An 18,444-nucleotide genomic window follows, 5' to 3' on the forward strand; every position below is an offset into this window, starting at 1 on the left:
CCATGCCGCCCTCCGCGATGCTGCTGCTGCTGCTGCCGCTGCCGCTGCTGACGGTGCCCGCCCCGGCGGGGGCGGCGGTGGGGGGCTGCGGACCCTGCGATCCGGCGCGATGCCCGGCGCTGCCGGCGCGGGGGTGCCCGCTGGGCCGGGTGCGGGACGCCTGCGGGTGCTGCTGGCAGTGCGGGCGCGGCGAGGGCGAGGCGTGCGGGGCCGGCGGCGGCGCCGCGGGAGGACGCTGCGCTCCCGGCCTCGAGTGCGTGAAGAGCCGGCAGCGCCGCAAGGCGAAGAGCGGCCCGGGGCTCCCCGCCGCCGGCCCGCCCGGCGTGTGCCTCTGCAAGAGCCGCTACCCGGTGTGCGGCAGCGACGGGCTCACCTACGGCAGCGGCTGCCAGCTCCGAGCCGCCAGCCTGCGCGCACAGAGCCGCGGGGAGCCCGCCATCAGCCAGCGCAGCAAGGGAGCCTGCGAGCAAGGTGCGGGGAAGGGAGCGGGGTGCGGGAAGGGGAGGATGTCCGCTCCGCCGCCCGGCTGCACGGGGAAAAAGCTGCGCCTCCCGAGTGCTCCTCCTTGCTGTTTGGTCCCATCGGGGTGCTCTTTTGTAGAGTGAAGTTGAGTTCAGACCCACCTTAAATGGACCGGATAGTCCCAGTCGGGTGGCGCTGCCTAAACTTGGAGCGACACTTCAGACCAGCCACAGAAACGCAAAGGAACTTGGGCACTCGCTGTTGGCTTTCAGCGGTGCTGGAACTACGCGCCCCCACTTTTCGTACTTTGCCTTGGAGGTTGCAATTTGCGCTCCTGTGAGATGGGACAAAAGGGTTGAGCTTATCCAGGGAAAGGCTCTGACCAGGAAAGTTGCAGCCTGCGAGGAAAGGAAATTATAAAATGGATGTGAAAGCCACAGAAATTCAGTGGCTTGTGTTGGTTCAAAATGAAAGCAAGCAGTGACTTTCCTGTGAGCTGCACGCAGTGGTTTGCACTTGAAACATTTCCAACCAGGAGCTTGATTCATCCTAAGCTTTTTCTTAGGGATGGTGCTCAAGGAAGAAATTGTTCTGCTGCAAAGCCTGTACTAGAAATTCTGGCTTCTGAGAGTGCGTTTGGCTGGGAGGGAGGGAAGGAGGGATGGGTCATGTCAGGGAAACCATATACTGAACGTCTCAAGGACAGCATTGCAGCGCCAGTACTGTTTTGGTGGAGGAGGGTTTTCATAAACACAGTATGTGCAGGTCACAACCTCCACCTCCTCCTTTGCTTTCTTCCCATAACTGAGGCCAAGTATGTTTGCAAAAAAATATTTCTGAAACTCCCAAGGAAGGCATGAAAGGCTGGGTAAGAATTAGGTTATGTGCTTTGATGTTGCCCATTAAATGGCCTGTGTGGCTTTTCACAAACCTTGTGCAAAACATCAGGCTTACATATTAGCCAGAAACACTGTGGTAGAGTGTTAACTCTTGAAGGGAGGGAGTTTCAGCCCTCAGGGTAATGTGGGGTGAGATGAGAATGGTCTCAGTCTGTGCCTCTGTCTGCTATTTGGAAGGAGCCTTTCCTGCCCAGCGGACTCAGGAGATGGTTGCAGCAGTTCTAAAAAGCAGTTCTAAAGATCTGTGCTACTTGGTCCTGCCGGCCCAGACAAGTGAGCAGATGGGTTTGAAAGATTCTGAGGTCATGCTTTAGGTGTGTACTTGAGAAGAAGGCTGTGTTCTTACTTGTCTTGCCCAAAGTCACCTGGGAGTTTGTTGCAGAATAGGTATTGATATTCTTAAGATACTGTCCCAATGCTTGGCTGCACTTCCCTGTGTTCATCCCATACTGCATCTGCATTAACTTAGTGGGGCTTGGAGACAGAGTTTGATGAGGTCAGTGCAAACATGAGCCGCTGGGCAGAGGATAGTGGGAGGCCACTGACGTGCCAGCCTCAAACAGGCTGTTACCTGTTGTTAAGGAACGTCACTGCAATATGTGGTGCTGAGCCACTGGCAAAATGTCCCCTCCTCCGTCACTCTGGGGAGTTGCTCTTCTTTTGGCTCCGGCTGCTGGGAGAGCTCTGACCCAGCATCTCGGGGAAGGGAACAGGATGGATGTGGGCTGCTTAGCAGTGGTGATGCAACCGATTCATCTGAGATTTCCCTTGGCTGCATGAACCTTTCTTGTGCCATGGACCACCTTCTGGTGATATGTGTTGCTCTGTGACTTGCAACAGAAGCAGGGACTCATCCCACACACGTGGTAGACATCTGGAAGTATTTCTGTAGCCCTAAGGGCCTCCTGGCAGTTAGGACTGTTGGGTGGGAAGGGGTGGGAAGTTGTAATCTCTATATGGATTTTGAAACAATGACAGGACAGAACATCCATCCAATCATCCCCACAGGGTGTAGAGCCTTTTCCAGTATCTTTCCAGATAAGATACAGCAGTTTTCTGGGTTTCTAGAAGAACTTGAATGCTGTGGGAGTCAAAGAGTGGAAGTTCTGGCTTTTGTCATTTCCCAGCACAAATGGATGTGATCTCCTTAAGGCACTATCTAGGCTGGAATCCTGCACAGGGAGATCACAAACAGGCAGGATCCTGCTTGCATCAGTCATTTGTGTGAAACCTTTTGCACAGAAAGAAGTTCTTGGGTGACAGGGCACTTGGGCTTCCTGCTTGTGGCAGATTGGCTCTGAAATGTCTGCTTTCCCTCACTGGACTATAAGGACCACATCCTTTGGGTCCAAGAGTGAGCAGCCTTTCAAGAGAATCTCTGAGAAGAGATCCAGAAAAATATGTTTCCAGCAGTGGATCATAACTGTGTTTGATTGCCCTTCTTTGGAGGAGGGGGGAGTGTTTTGGGGTATTTTTGTTGTTCCTGGAGAGGGAGGGCTTGTTTTGCACGTCCGATTGGATGTTTCTTTTGTTTTTAAATAGCAAAAGGAATGAGCCCATTCTTGGCCCTGCATAATTTGCCTTGACCTTGTCCTTGGTTGTTTCCCAGACTTCTCAGATGTGATGTCTGTGTTCTTTGTACAAAAATCGTGAAACCATGCAGAAAAAGGTATTTCCGCTGCAGCCAGAACTTCCTGCTGGAGGGCAAAGGAAGACACAGTTGAGACAAATTTGAAAGGACGGAAATAACCCTTGATATATGTGCACTTGGCAGGTGCAGGGATCCAGTCAGTCCTTTATGGAGTGGGTTGCATGTGGGCAGGACTGTTGGGGATGTCTGGAAAAAGGCACCCTACTTGATTGCCAGCTCCTTGAAGCTGCCTGGCTGCCATTGTGCTGTGCCAGCAGGGTACAGCAAAGCTGCCTGCTTTTTTGCTCTGGGGGAGCAAGCAGTGATGCCAGGGTGCTCTCTCCTGGTTGTGCTCCTACTTTGCCCTCACACTTGCACTCACAGCTGGCTCTGGCTTTGCCCTGCTCCCTGATGGGAGCCACTACCTGCATCCTGTCTCTACCCGTGTGCCCCAGCAACCTCTTTGTAGCTAATCTCAGAGCTGAGGATGCAGGAGATGGATGCTGTGAAGTTTTCCATCTGTTTTCCAACATCGCCTTTAAATGGATTGTCCCTTTGCTCTCTGCCTGTGAAAATGCAGCCACACTTAAGTCTGCTGCCAGGTCCTGCAGGTAGGGCAGGTCCAGATGCAGAGCAGAATCCTGGTGGAGGGACAGGCACAGGGATGCCTCCTCTGGTGGACCCTTGGCAGGAGGGGAGGCTGCTCTGACAACTGGGGAGCTGCCCTCTGTCGCTGCTGTCACACAGCTGTGCACAGATGTTCAGAAGAGCCTCTTTATGGAGTTGGTGGCTTCAGGAATGCAGGCTGAAATTCATTTTGCACACAGTGCACGCACTGAGGCTGTTTACTGCCAGCTAGGACCTGGGGCAGGAGGACTGTGGTACCCACTGCCCTCCAAAGCCAGCTGGCGAAAAGAATTAGGGTTGCATGGCTCAGCTCAAGCCAGGCAGAAAAACAACCTCAAAGTATCAACCCCCATCAAAAAAGCTATCCGGATTTCTGGCACGATGATCTCTCTGAGCTGAAAAATACCAGGCACGAACTTGTTGCCTAACCAGTGCAAGAAGGGACAAATACCCCTGAGTCTCTGTTATTGTTAGCTACCAGCAAATACCTGCTTCGAGAGATGTGTCGTAACTGCTGGAAATACTGCTGAAGTTGCCTCATTACAGCCCAAAGGCCTAATGATTTGAAGTCCCCAATACTGGTTCCAGCAGGGTCGGGGTCTTCTGGTGGTTTTGCTGATGTCGGTCAAGGCTTTGTCTGTGTGTTGTGCTCACTTCTCTCCTGGTGGAAGCCAAGCGCCCGTCCTTGCCCAGTCAGCGTACCACAAAGTGGCTCTCAGCAGACATCAGAGACAGTGTTTCACTCTCCAGGGAACTGGTGCTGCTTTGTACCTACCTACAAAGACCTCCTGGAGGTGGAAACTGAGGGCCTCTATGTGAAGGGTAAATTTGCTGGTTTGCCAAGCAGTCTGCTTTATTTCTGTTGATCTGAATGTGGTTTAAAGCTCCACGGCTCCATGAAAGTCTTTTCCCAGCACTGGGAATGTGCAGTGGTTTTTCTTATGGTGATGAGGGCTCAGCGCCTTGCAGCATCCATCCCACAGGCTGCAGAGCTTATGAACAGCAGAACCAGGAGAGATTTTTTTAAAGCTGACTGTAACCAGGACTAAACTTGCCTAAATCTCACCAGCAAGGAGATAGGTCCCAGTCACTGGAGCTGTGCACTCTCCCCAGAGAGGTATCATTTTGGCTTCCCAGAAGCCCAGACAGCATCCCTCCTGGAAGGTTTTTTTTTTGCTAAGGTGCCACCCACCAGCTCTGGGGCTCAGGAATATCTGGATGTGAGGTTCTTGGCTGTCCACAGGGCTTAAAAAACAGATTGATGGATGTAGGATTGCGACTGCCAGGCTCTTGTGGAGACTGACTGCCCTAGGGACAAGTAACACCAACCCCCCGCCCCCAAATTCCTGCCACTTTACCCCATCAGTAGTTTGCTTTGCTGATGCTCCAGTGTACCATAAAGCTACATCTGCACTGCAAGCAAAGAGGTGCCAAGTTCCCACAGGTCAACTTCAAAACAAGAAACATAAATCACATCTGTTGGGTCATTCCATCCAAATTCAGCTGTTGAGGCTTTGCCAGAAATATCTTAGTTTTGAGGGTGGTTTGTTTTATTTTTTAATCCACTACCAGGGTAGAGCAAAAACAGGGGTTTGGGAAAAAACCTTGTGGGAGATGGCAGACTGCTGTTATCACTGACATTGGCTCATCTGCTCCTGATACAGCTGCCTTAAAATCAAAGGCTCCTAACTCTTTTAGACACCACGAAGCATAGTTCATATCTAATCATATTTTGCAAGAAACTCTTCCAGATTTGTTAACAAATGGCTTAGATTGCCCTAGTTCTTTCCTCCTGTTCTTCCTTTCCTGGATTTTAAGGGACTTTAAAGAATCTCCACATTTTATAAATGGTTTTGTCTTTGCTACTGAAAGATTTAGACAAGTTTTTGCTAAGTCATCTGTAATTGGAAATGAATCAAATTCCCTAACTTTCCTAGGAAGCTGGTTTGGGTTTCTGCATCAGATGGGAGTGGGCAGTGCAGCAGTGGCCTTGTACCTGCTGTCTTCTACCACAGAGGAAAGCGTTGTGCTTGCAGGTGGATCTTGCCAGCATTTTTGTGCTGCATGCAGAGAGTCTGTGGCAGAGCAGAGCTGTGCAGGTGTGTGGTGGGGTTACGCCTTTTGTTTGGTACCATGGGGTCCTTTCACATGGTGGGTGATGTGGGGATGTGATACTTTTCAGTGTAGTGCTTAATTTCCCAGCACACAGTGCTTTGGGATTTTGGGAGAGAGTTTATAGGGCTAAGGTTTAATCATAGAATCATCAAGGTTGGAGGAGACCTTTAAAATCATCAAGTCCAACCATCCACCCAGCACCACCACTGGTAACCCCTAAACCACTAAACCACTTCACCCAGTGCCAGACACCCCTTAAACACCTCCAGGAATGGTGACTCCACCACCTCCCTGGGCAACCTATTCCAATGCCTGACCACCCTAACAGTGAATATTTTTTTTCTAATATCTAATCTGAATCTCCCCTGTCTAAGCTTAAGGCCATTTCCTCTGGTCGCCTCACTGGAGGTAAGGTAGAAGAGACCAGCCCCTCCTCACTAAAACTTCCTTTCAGGTTGTTGTACAGAGCAATGAGGTCCCCCCAAGCCTCCTTTTCTCAAGATTAAACAAATCCAGCTCCCTCAGCCATTTCTCACAGGGGTTGTTTTCTAGATGTTTTTAGAACCTTGTTGCCCTTCACTAGACACACTACACCACCTCAATGTCCTTTTAAAAGTCAGGGGCCCAGAACTGAATGCAGTACTTGAGGTGTGGCCTCACCAATGCCAAGTACAGGGGGATGATCACTTCCTTGCTCCTGCTGGCTACACTGTTCTTGATACAGGCCAGGATGCCATCGGCCTTCTTGGCCACCTGGGCACACTGCTGGCTCATATTGGGCCATCTGTAAACCAGCAACCCCGAGTCCCTTTCTGCTGAACAGCTCTCAAGCCACTCCTCCCCCAGCCTGTAGCACTGCATGGGGTTGCTGCGACCCCAGTGCAGGACTGGCACTTCACCTTATTGGACCTCATGCAGTTTGTCCTCAACCCATTGACCGAGTCTGTCCAGGTCTCTCTGAAGAGCCTTCCCACCCTTGAGCAGATCAAAACTCCCACTCAGCTTTGTGTCATCCAAATTTACTGAGGGTGCACTCAATACGGATCATCAATAAAGAGGTTGAACAGTTCTAGTTGGGCGTTGGCCCTTCTAAACTTCTCCCTACATGACCTCAAAACATCCTTATAGTCTTCCCAAGTTACCTGACCCTCCTTCCAGAGATGGTAGATTCACTTTTTTTCCTAAGTTCCAGCCTAAGTTCTCTGTTTAACCACACTGGTCTTTTCCCCCAGTGACCTGTCTTTCTACACACTGGGACAGCCTGCTCCTGAATATTTAAAAATTCCTTTTTAAAGCACATCCAGCCTTCCTGGACTCCATTGCCCTTCAGGACTGACTCCTGAACGCTGCTGTTCACTGCTGTTCAGTGTTTAAAAACACTGCTTGTGTTTTTAAAATTCATGTGTAACTGGGGTTTTCCACTGTTGTAGCATAGGCCATAAATTCCTCCTTAAAAGGCATTTAGTTAGATGAAAAAGTTTTGGTTCACTGCAGCTTGAGTTTTTATGGTCACTATGCTAAAATCTACTATGGAAGTTGTTTAATATATTACTTGGCAGAGTCCTGGAGAGCAGCAGTATTCTGGGGACTATGCAAAACCTTCACTGCCCAGAAGGATCTGATATTTCACCTGTGTCTTCATTCTCAGTCATCGTAGCATGTCCAAATTCACTAGGAAGGAATGATTACTGATCAGCAAATTCCACCCCATGTTTGTTTTTTCTAATGCTGGAAAGGCATGCTGTGTTTAAAAAAATGTGTTTAATCCTTTGTTGGGCTGAGGTTGATTGAGGTTACAACTAAATAGGAGATTACTACGTAACAAATCTAATCAGGTTGGATTTTTGCAAGCCCCGCTTGCTTTTCCATGCATAAATGCTGCCATGCCTTGTTTCTGTGTCTCCCACTGCAAGCTTTTCACATTCTTTCCAGGCTTTAGCTCTTGGAACTGGATGATCAACTCAAACCATTCTATGATTCTATGATATAAAGGTCATGCACAAGGTCTCTGAAGCATTCCCGAACCATGGTAAATCAGCAGGAGTGGGATTTCCAGCGGTACTGGTCTGCTCCATCCTGAGCCTAGTGGTGTGGAAAGCAGCAGTTGCTCCATGGCAGATAGATGGTGGCCCAGGGCCCTTCCTCAAGCTGACTCAGTCTCAAGCCTCCAGGACTTGGGGCAAAGCTGCATTCACATTTTCAGCCTTTCCAGGGTCACTGGGCTGCTGAAGTCTGAGGTGGAGCATCCAAACAGACATAGCATCTGACATCTACTTTGGTGCGGATGTCTTGGAGCTTCCTCCTGTAACTCCTTAGTCTCTTCAAAGCCAAGTTAAAAGGAAGATGAAAAATGCCTTCAGAAAAGGGTAAAGAACAAGGCCTGTAAGTCTGCCAGAAAGCAGCAGGCAGCTTTGGGAGTGGGGAAGGCCAAAAGCACTTCCTATATGCTGCTGCCTCTCACAGAGCACTGACCTGGGAGGGAGCAGCTGAGGCCATGCCAGCTAGAATGAGTAGATGCTGCTTATGGAAGGTTTCCCCTTTTCCATATAAAGTAATTTTGAAGGGAAAATACTTTGCCAGCAACTTAGGAGACTGGAGTCTATTTTCAGACTTGCAATAGCTTGTTAGAGTGAACAATGTTTAGTTTTTGCTTTGGTTTGCCGTCTCACAGGGAGTGTTCCCAGCCTGTGTTTGACCTGGGGCTGTGGCACAGCAGTGCTCGTGAGGGCTGGCTGGGAACCAAGCTGACACCCACGTGAGCTTCAGCATGTGATGCATGGCTTCGTGTGTTCGTGTTCTGGACTTCCCGCACACACCCAAGCACCAGGGCATACCCACAGTGCTTAGCGTCCAGCTTATTTTTGCCTTTAGTGACATGCCTGTAGGCCCCTTGATTTTAGCAGAAAAGTTATTGCTCTGCTTGCTATGTGTTTTTTATTCATGTGTATGTGTGTGGACTCCAAAGGAAGATCGGTGAGGACAAGGTAACCCTGAGCTGTGATAGACTGTCCAGGTACCAGTGAGAGGCAGATGGGTGGGCTGGGAGATGCCAGGTCTCTGCCTGCTGTGGCTGAGCAGAGAAGAGGTGCCTGGTGTGGGGAGGGGTCTCAGGAACAGATGCCAAATGACATCCTCATCGAGGAAGTCAGGCTCTGCCACATGCTGCTGCAGCAGAAAAGCAACTACATAACAGCAATGGGAACTCCTCTCCAGCTGCTCCTTTTGACATAATGCAGGCTGTCAGCTCCCTGCAATCTGGAGAAAAAAATAGTCCCTGCACAAATGGTCAGGCTCTCTCCCGGGGTGAATGAGCTCTGGGGCTCTGTAAAAAGCCCCATCCTGAGCTGGGGAGAGCTATTTGTTTAACAAACAATGGGCAGAGCACTGAGGAAATGCCTGAAGTGCCTGTGGAGAGCAGCTGATCTCCATCAAGAACCGGGGCTGTCCTCCTGGCCAAGGAGCTCCTGCTCAGTCAGGGCAAGTCCTGCGGGGAGCATCTGCACATCAGCAGTGCCCGTGGTGCAGGCCCTGGGGGAGTGGAGACCACTTGGCCACCCTGATAGTGATGACCATTTCCATCAGCAGGTGCAGCCCTCAGCCCGAAGGAGGCAGATGGAGAAACATTCCCCCTTGGGGGCAGTGCTGCAAGTAGAGCAACAAGGCCTCTCAGGTGCAGGCTGTAGGATGATGGCTGAGGGTCTCCTTGCTGGCAGGAATCAAGACATCTGCTCTGTACAGGGTGGGCTTATTTCCAGCCCTGCTGAAGACATGGTGGTCTTGCTTCCTTCACAAGAATTCCCGAAGCAAGAGGGTGACTTGGAGGGAAGAATGTCTTCACATCTTTGGAAGTGCGTGCAAGGCTCTGCCATCCCCTGCGTCTCCTGTTGCTGTGTCATCTGTCCAGCTCTGTCTGCTCTGGGGGATTGTGGGAGAGAGTGTGAGTGGGACCAGCACAGGCAATAAGCAGGGTGAGGGCCATGCACATGAGTGTCAGCCAACTGTTGTAGGAGTCTAGCTACCGCTGTGGCCTGTTGTGATTTGACTTTAAATCTACTGACTTTTTGGCCTTTCTCATTTATTTTTAGTGGCGGAAAAAGCACAGCTCTAGAATTTTGGCTGTATGGATTAAAGTCAAACGTCCAGAGAGTCCACAGTGACTCTTCCCATGACACTTGTTGCATCTCTCAGGATGTGTATTCCCTCCTGGCCTCAGAGTTGTGCTGGATAGAGGTGGAGGCCTGTGGATGCTTCCAATTCATTTTGCAGCCAAATGCAGAACGTCATGTTCTGCCTGGTTAGATCAGGATGTACATCCCGAGCTCGAGCTCAGGACTGCCTTTTAAAAGTCAGGCTCTTGCTGTGCTGTGGCTGCGGTGCCAAGCCAGCCAGAGCTTTGCTGTGAAGCTGTGCAGGCAATTCTCCTTTCCAAGAAGATAAACAATTTCTCCTTGCCCAGGAGATGGGTAGACGTTCTTTCTGTCTTTACCCCTGCCAGCAGTTGCTGCTGAAAAATCTTTGTGTGATGTGCTCCTGGCAGGGTAAGCAAACACCTGTGGGCAAGAGGGAAACTCAGCAGCAGCCAAGACTGAGAGACCTCAGGCAGTAGGTTTAGTGGTGGACTGAATGCTGCCAGTTCCCAGCCAGGGAAGACTTGAGCCAGATCCTGGAAGAGCATAACAGTGCCTTATAATCCAGCTGGCTTTTAACATAAGTCAAGATCTCTCCTTTTCTGTGGTGGGAGATGGTGGTCATTTGGGGGGCAGCTGTGTTTTTCCTGCCTCATGGAGAACCCCAGTAACCAGTGATAAAGAGGACAATGTCGTGCAGGGGCAGACATAGCCCTGCCTGCTGGGGACAGGCCCCAAGCTCTGCCCTAGGAAGGGCACTTGGCATGTGGAGGGTTGTGCATGTTTGGAGCAGAAGGCAGCAGCCGTAGCAGGCTCTGCTGGGTGCACATCAGCTGGAGGCCCTCACAGAACGAAGTGCAAGCTAAGCCGCCTGGGGACATAGGGTCCCATCGGAGCTTCCAAGTGCACTATTGTCCCTATTGTTTAAGGGACACCAGAAAAAGAACAGCTGGGCTGTGCAGGAAACCGCCCAGTGCTGGGTAAGGGGAGCAGAGTGTGTGACCTGAGGTGGCCCCATCGTGGGGATTCAATGCCCTGGGCTTGGCCACAGCCCCACTGCTGCACAGGGGCCAGGCTGTGGCTGGGGGAGCAGGTCACCCCCCCTTTATTGTGATGTACTCGGGGGGAACAGCCTTCAGCGGGGTGTTGCTGAGAGTGCAGAGCTGGGCACAGGCTGCTCTGGTACAGATCTGCTCTGGGCCAACTGGGGCAAGGATAACTCCACCACTTTTCCATAAGGGAAAGGGTGCTGTGACTCTTGACACACCCCTCTTTTGAGGGGTGCACAGGAATCAATTCATGAAGCAGCACAAGCAACAAATGGACAAGCATGTAACGAAAGGCTGCTTAAATTTTTGACTCAGCCCTGTGCAGATGAGGAGCACCTGGGTTGTGGTGTCTGCCAGGAAACCACCCGTGCTGACCATTAGGTGTGGTTTCAACCATCGCCCAGGGCTACACATAAAACTTCTCTGCTTCTCTGCAGCTGCCTCCTGTCAAAACCAGAACTGGAAAACTTCTGTAACAGAGAATGTTGAAGGCAGCCACCCCTGGTCTCTTAGCAGCTTCCCACCAGCAGGCCATGTACAGTCATTCCTGGACAGGGAAGTCTCAAAAGAGAAGAGCACACACTTCTCTGGGATCACACCAGCTGCTCAGGAGTGGGGAGCCACCTCAGCATCCCTTGGGCTAGAACAGAAGTATGGCTGATACCCCTTGGCTGGTAATACCAGTGTGGATCTGCCCCCAGATCCTGAGGAGGAAAAAGACACCAGCTTTCTGCTGGAAGATGTTAGTGTGGTGGGATGCACCTGGAAACCTGCTCCCCACTGCCTGTGACAGCTGCAGGGAGTAGTGCACATGCAGGGCTGAAATCAATGCACGTTCAGGACCCCATAAGGAGCATCAGGACCCAAATCTGCCCCTTTTTTATGGGGCTGAGAATAAGCCATGGTCTATGAGCCAGCATATCCAAGGGCTTCAGTTAGACATATAGGAAATGCCTTCTCCTGATGCAGTGTAATGGGAGCTTTAGTTTCCTGTTACTGCCTGCATCTTCAGAGCAGAAGGGGGAAAGCTGTTTGTTGTGTTCTTAAAGCTCTCAATAACTGGAAATAAACACTATGTGCTCCTTTGGTCTGCATTTCCTATTCTGGGGAATTAATAGCTGCATTTTGTAAAACAGCCTCACTAAAGAGTGATTGAATAAAAAAAGCCATTCTTCCCTTTCTGGGATATGGGTTACATCTCCAACATTTCTCAGCCTGAGGGGTAAACATCTCCAGCCAGATCTGCAAAACAACTCTGTTCTCATCTTGCTTTGGAAGCAATTCTCTATTTAACCAGGAATTGAAGCTCTGCATTTACCTAGTCCCTTCCCAGATCCCTGCCAGGGAGAGCTCTGCCACCCTCCAGCCAGCCTCCTGTGGCTGAGTATTGCACACAGGTAAAACAGGAGCAGCGTAACATTGAATTCTGCTAGCCGGCTGCCGTGGGATTGAAATCATGCTGGGGAGAAGGATGCTGCCAATTTGGCCAAGCTCTCCATGGCATGAGAGAGTGATGGGATGCACCCTGTCTCCTGGGGGTCCTTTCCTCCCTGCCAGCTGACTTGGTGACTGCATAGTAAGCACATCCAGGCCAGTTTGTACAGGCCTGCTCAGCCCCTGAGATAACAGAATACAAACACTATCTTACCTCTGACCTCAGTCTTGCAAGTAGATGGACTGATCTGAACTGCTCAACACTTCAGTTTCTGTCTGGTTTCAGTCTGAACAGCTTAAGGCTGGATGCATGTGTTGCTTCAGAGAGGGAAGTGCTTTGATATGGGATCAGTCCTGCAAGCTTTGCTCCAAGCAGGGATCCCCTTCACCTCGTCCTAAAAAACCCATCAGATTTGATTGGCCCCACTTAAAAGGCTCAGCAAGGAGACGGCTTGTAGTCACCCCAAGCTTAAAAGCATTTCTCCCTTTTTGCAGGACCCTCCATTGTGACTCCTCCTAAGGACATCTGGAATGTGACAGGAGCACAGATCTACCTGAGCTGTGAAGTCATTGGCATCCCAACCCCTGTCCTCATCTGGAACAAGGTAAGGGTTCTGCTAGGAGCTCAGAGAGCACAGCAAACCTGAGGCAGCTGAAACTGCATGGTGAGCATAAGGACTGTAGCAGATCCTTCCGTAGAAACACACCTCTTTGATGAGTTCTCTCATCTGTGCAGTCCTGTCCACCCCCAAACATTTGGTTTTGCTTAGTCTTTAGTCATTGCTTTTTCTAAACTCTTGTCGATCCCGAGGCAGAACATGTTTCTCTTGGTAGCGCCTGATATTTGGAGCATGCGGGGAATGTCCCGTGACCTGCTGTCACCCTGCTGGCAGCAGTGACTGAGGTGGCTAGACATCGCCCACATCGTCGGGAACAGGAACCACATGGGGCAGTTGTCTCCAGTAGCCAGCAGCATGTTGATCTTGGCAGCACTGGTAACATCTGGCTTTGGACAGGGGCCAGTGTTGAGCGGAAAGCATCGTAGCTGTAGGACTGAGAGCCACTGCACAGCCCCTGTAGCCTCCTCAAGTGCCACAGGTCTGTGGACGCTTGAGAAGGGCCTTAAAATTAAGCTGAAACAATACTAGCTTAAGGCTACTATGGACTGAAAAAGCTAGATTGGCCCAAAATTTGCTCTAACACAGTAAGCTTTATTCATAGGGGTGCCAGAGCAGACTCTTGGGTGAGCAATGTGGGCATGCTGACTCAGGCAGTGTTTTCTGCTTGTTTATGAGTAGATGCTGAGTTTACACTGTCAATGCTACTCTGCTTTTTGTGCCTCTACCTCATGGCTGAGAGACTGCTTGACATGGTGATAACAAGAGCTGAGTACCACTTACCCCATGCTTGGCTCGGGGCTTAGATACACAGCATTGGGGAGTGACTGCACTGCTGTTTTCTCCTCAGTGCTGTGGCCACCAGGAGGGACAGCCTGTTTTGCTGCGGCAGAAACATGCAGGGCTGTTGCTGGTCTGTTGAGAAGAGGATAGGTCATGCAGGTAGACACTCAGTTCTCTACTGCTGCCAAATTAAAAAGCCTGATCATCAGGAAGTTATGGGGGAGTCTCTCCAAACAAGGCCAACAGTCAGCTCCTGGTGGTCTCCCAGTCCCAAGCCAGAAGGCAGCTGCTCCGGCCTGCTGAACTGGATTGAGGTACGGCTGCCAGCAGCTGCAGGCTGCTGCACTGGTGGGCTAAACACACCCTTGGGAACACGCACATGAGTTCTGTGAGGCCAAGTCAGTGCAGTCAGTGCAGGGTATGTTTGCACACCCCACTGCCCAGCACCATCCATATCAGAAAACCATGCCACTCTATCTGTTCCTGCTGAGGCCAGGGGAACACACCCTCAGTGCAGATGCTGAGGCACTGGGGCAGCACCACGTGGACACTAAGGTGAAATGCTGACACTAGGAAAAACACATTCATGTAAAACTAGCATTGATCTTGTCTGTGTGTGGGTGTGGTTCTAGCAGTTCCAGCATAAATAAGCTGGCAATTCTTACTGGTTTCTGCCCTTCTGTTTAGATAATTCGAGGACAGTATGGTGTCCAGAGGATGGAGCTCCTGCCTGGGGACCGGGAGAACTTGGCTATCCAGACCCGAGGGGGCCCTGAGAAACACGAAGTGACTGGCTGGGTGCTCGTAAGTATTTTGTGTACGCAAAGAGCTGCACAAACAGTACAGGGCAGTGTGCAAATATGAACAAACAACAGTACAGAAGACAAATGGCAACACATAGGGCCTTTGGAGGAAAACAACCTGTGTGAATTAGGGGTGAAGGGTAAGGGTGGCTGCTTGCTCCAGTCTTACCTCTTGCATGCATCCTACCTCTGTCCAGCATGCAGCAGAAGGGTGCATTCTGTGATCAGAAAAGGATAGACTGAAATAAAACATCTCATTACTTTCCTGCTGCTGTTAGTGGGAAGGAGACCCTCTCCATGACTAGGAAGGAACTAATACAGAGGTAAGGCATCCCTAAAACCCACCCACAGCTGGGGAGCCCTTACAAGTCTGCCCTTTTTCTCTGTGAAGCAGAGAAGAAAGCTAGGCTCACCCACAGGAGTGGGTGCTTGTCCCAAACCCTACTGAGGAGACCCACCACAATCTGAACCAGTCTGTTTAGAGCTGACAGAATACATGCAGTCAGCATGGTTGCTAAGGGTGAACCCCTTCATGCACTCTGTTCATCTCATCATGTCTCAGGCAATTAGCAAGTTACATAAGATACCTTAAAACAAAATCACCTCTACCCATGCACGGGATGCTCATTGGAGGGCCGGGGGTGTGTTTCTTCCCCTAGATATCCCCTCTGAGCAAAGAGGATGCTGGGGAATATGAGTGCCATGCGTCAAATGCCAAAGGAGAGGCAACAGCTTCTGCAAAAATCCACGTTGTGGAAACTCTGCATGAAATAGCTCTGACCAAAGGTTGGTAAGTGTGGCTGAACACTCAGCAGCTCTCTCCCCTACTGTTACTTGATACAAAAGGACCACCTCTGTTTAATGCTTTCTAAAAAAACCCAAACAAACAAACCCAACCCCCCCCTCTAAAAATAGCAGTTTTAACACATAGCTTTTTGTGTTTGGCCAAACATTCCCAGCAAATCTTAGCTCCTAGAGTTCTCAAGGGAGAGAACACTGCCAAGTGCAGTAAAGTACTGGAAATTAAAGATACCAAATTAAAATTAAAAAATACCTTCTGGGTTTCTTGCAGAGCCACTTTCAGTGGTTTTCCAGCCCTATTTATATTGTCTGTGTTCTCTGGACACTTCCAAACCTGCCCATTTCTCCTGGAAGCAGTATTGGCACAAGCAGCCCTAAAGCAGAGGGGGAACTTCAAGCACTTAAATTCCTGCCAAGTCCCTGCACCTCCACTATCCTGGAAACACCCCAGCACCTGCCATATTCTCTGCATTCTGGGGTGTCAAACCTTGGAGGGTACAGGTATGCCACAGCAGGTCCTCTTTGCCAGGCTGTGCGCAAAGCTGATGGCAAACCAACCACCCTCATTCCAGCTGCAGAGAGGATGGATCACTATCACATCCACATACGCTTAGGAATGAATCTGGATAGCTGGGACAGTAACTGCAACCATGCTAGAAGCAGAGGCACTGGGAACCAAGCATCCATGTAGAGAATACTGTGCTGCCCAAATCCAGTTTTGGACATAATCCTTAGTTTTAATCCCAGCGGCTTTATCTAAACTATACAGTCGTGACTTTCTGTATCCTTGTGTCTGTGAACAGCTGAAATGCTGCCCTTAGGAGAACATTAACAGCACTTGCCATTGAAATAAGAGCTTAAAATGAATCCAAATATCATGCATAAGAACTCTGCTAATGGTTTTTAGCTAGTCTCTAATCCCTTTTCAAGTGCTTTAGTTATGGATGTGAATGAAATTGAGCCACAAACAGCACGCTTATACCCCAGAACAGAAAATGTTCACTCCCCCTCTCACAGTAACTACTGTGAGGCTGCAGTACCATGTATATTGCCTCATAGTTTATTTCTTACACACAACACCCATGTGTTACAGCTGTTTCTTTTCAGCTGTAGGAAAGCTCTCTAGTCAGCACGCTGGAGCCAGGCGATAAGTAAGCGCAGGCTGCCAGCTTAAAGGAAATTGATAAGGTTAATGGAACAGACTGTCAGACGTCATAGCTACACACTGAGAGTCTGTGTCCCATGTCCAGGTGATCTCAGCACAGAAAAATGCATTTATTATCATCCCCCTGCAGCAGGGAGGGAAGGAAAGAAGGAAGGAAGAAGGGATCAGGTCTCACCCTCAGCTAAAAGATCACAAAGCTACTGCCAAAGTTGCAATATTCCCTCTTGGAACAGTACAGACTGTAACATGTTTTTGTTTTTCCACAGATGATGGTGCAGAGCTGTGATGTGAGGACTTTAACTTACGCACAGTTTTAAATTAGTATTTTGGAAAGCTGCAAGCTCTGGCTTTTTCTAGCTGACTAATCATTCCCTCTTAACTCCCTTATTCTTTGACTCCCAATTTGCTTGCACACTTCTTTCACAGATGCACAAATAAAGAGATTCACAAGTTTGATTACAAATTTTAATTCTATTTACAGGAAATAAACATACTTTTGAACAGCACACGGCAGATGAGTAAAACTGTACTTTGAATGCAACATACACAAAATGAAACTAAACCCGAGAACTTCAGTCTCATAATTAAAAAAAAAAAGAAAGCCCTTTTAAAGGCTAAACACTCATCATACGAGGTGCAATACTCATAGACATCAATTCTTGGAAGAGGAGTTTGCAGGCATAGGGCATTCGAACCAAAGATATCTGGAAAGAGATTTCGAAAGTCTTGTGATAAGCACTCCTAAAGCATCAACTTCCACCATCTTCTAAACAAATAACTCATCAAGTTTTTGGCTCAAAAGCGAGTCTGAAGTTGTGCATGAAAGCATATAACAAGAATTGCTCACAGATGGTACCAAAGCAAGAAGGAAGCCTGAGACTGTCCTTAGAGGCTACAACAGCAGCTATCCAGAACACATTTTTAACATAAAACCTGCAACCAAGGGATCTGATCCTAAACAAGAGCCATTTAACACAGGAACATGTGCACAGCCAAGTGTGCCTGATGTGCAGTAAGTGCAGTTAAGATTTCCAGCACACATTGATTTGTAACCCCGGTGCCACTGCTGGAGGGGCAGCAGTCAGTCCCTGGCACAACAACAAGACTGTTCAAGGCAACTTTTTATCTCTGCCGCCACCCTTCCTTGACATGGTGCTGTAACCAAGCACACACTGCAGGGCTTTTATTAATTAAAGAAACCCCACCAAAGTGCAACACAAAAGGCCTCCCATGGGGACCCAGCTCTGCAAGCATAAATATCTTCATGGGACAGTCACAAGGGCGATGGCTCTTAAATTCCTGTGATTCTGAGTTTTACTTCTAAAAATAAGCTCTCAAGCATTTAAAGTTTCTGAAAACTCTGCACTGTACAATACTCGAGAAGCATTTCCTGCCAAGCCAACACTCTAAAGTTAATAAGGAAGCATCCAAATTAACTAGGTCACTATAAACACTAAAAACAGTTATGAAACTAAAATAGCAATTGTTCTGGTGCTTCTTTAAATATTTACTTCCCTATCCTCCTGTTCACTGGAGTGGCATTTCCTCTTGCCCACAAAGAGAAACACTGGCTGATGAAAACCACACGTACCTGAGTTTTATTGCGGCATCCCCGGCACTCATAGGTGTGAGTCCTTGTGTTTGCAATCGCCATGATTCCACAGAGGTTACACACATGGACTTGGTATGGGTCTGACGCTTCAAACAGTCTTTCTCTCAAGAACTGGGCCGCTCCATGAGCAATCTGGCAATCCCGTTCCATTTCTCCAAAGCGAAGGCCACCATCACTGAAAAGAATAAAAAAAAACCCACTTAACTTTTCTGTTCATTGGCAAAATAATCAGTTTTTGTTGGCAGAACAAGTATCTTACCAGAAACAAAACAGCAGTATGGCAAGGCAGGAGGAAAGCTGTGCATTAATTTTCCTCTAAC

General features: G+C 49.3%; 2 protein-coding genes across 3 annotated transcripts in view; one reads left to right on the forward strand and one right to left on the reverse strand.

Moving 5' to 3' along the window:
- Nucleotides 1-17,018, forward strand: IGFBP7 (insulin like growth factor binding protein 7). Of its 2 annotated transcripts, none has more exons than XM_027706590.1 (5): nucleotides 1-471; nucleotides 12,839-12,948; nucleotides 14,431-14,547; nucleotides 15,206-15,332; nucleotides 16,779-17,018. In XM_027706590.1, exons 1-5 carry the CDS (start codon nucleotides 3-5, stop codon nucleotides 16,796-16,798), a joined length of 843 nt encoding a protein of 280 aa, XP_027562391.1. In that variant the 5' UTR covers nucleotides 1-2; the 3' UTR covers nucleotides 16,799-17,018. The 2 variants fall into 2 exon arrangements, with proteins under 2 accessions (XP_027562391.1, XP_027562392.1); XM_027706591.1 differs by having other exon boundaries at nucleotides 15,206-15,336; nucleotides 16,779-16,971.
- Nucleotides 16,964-18,444, reverse strand: part of POLR2B (RNA polymerase II subunit B) — a 16,930-nt gene continuing 15,449 nt past the window's right edge. The window contains exons 24-25 of the mRNA XM_027706589.1: nucleotides 18,104-18,299; nucleotides 16,964-17,216 (exon numbers count right to left, since the gene is read on the reverse strand). Coding sequence (XP_027562390.1) covers nucleotides 17,127-17,216; nucleotides 18,104-18,299 — 286 coding nt within the window. The 3' untranslated portion in view covers nucleotides 16,964-17,126. The remainder of the gene's footprint in view (nucleotides 17,217-18,103; nucleotides 18,300-18,444) is intronic.

Source organism: Neopelma chrysocephalum, unplaced genomic scaffold (assembly GCF_003984885.1).
Source record: "Neopelma chrysocephalum unplaced genomic scaffold, ASM398488v2 Primary Assembly neopelma1_382, whole genome shotgun sequence".
Classification (NCBI taxonomy): Eukaryota; Metazoa; Chordata; class Aves; order Passeriformes; family Pipridae; genus Neopelma; species Neopelma chrysocephalum.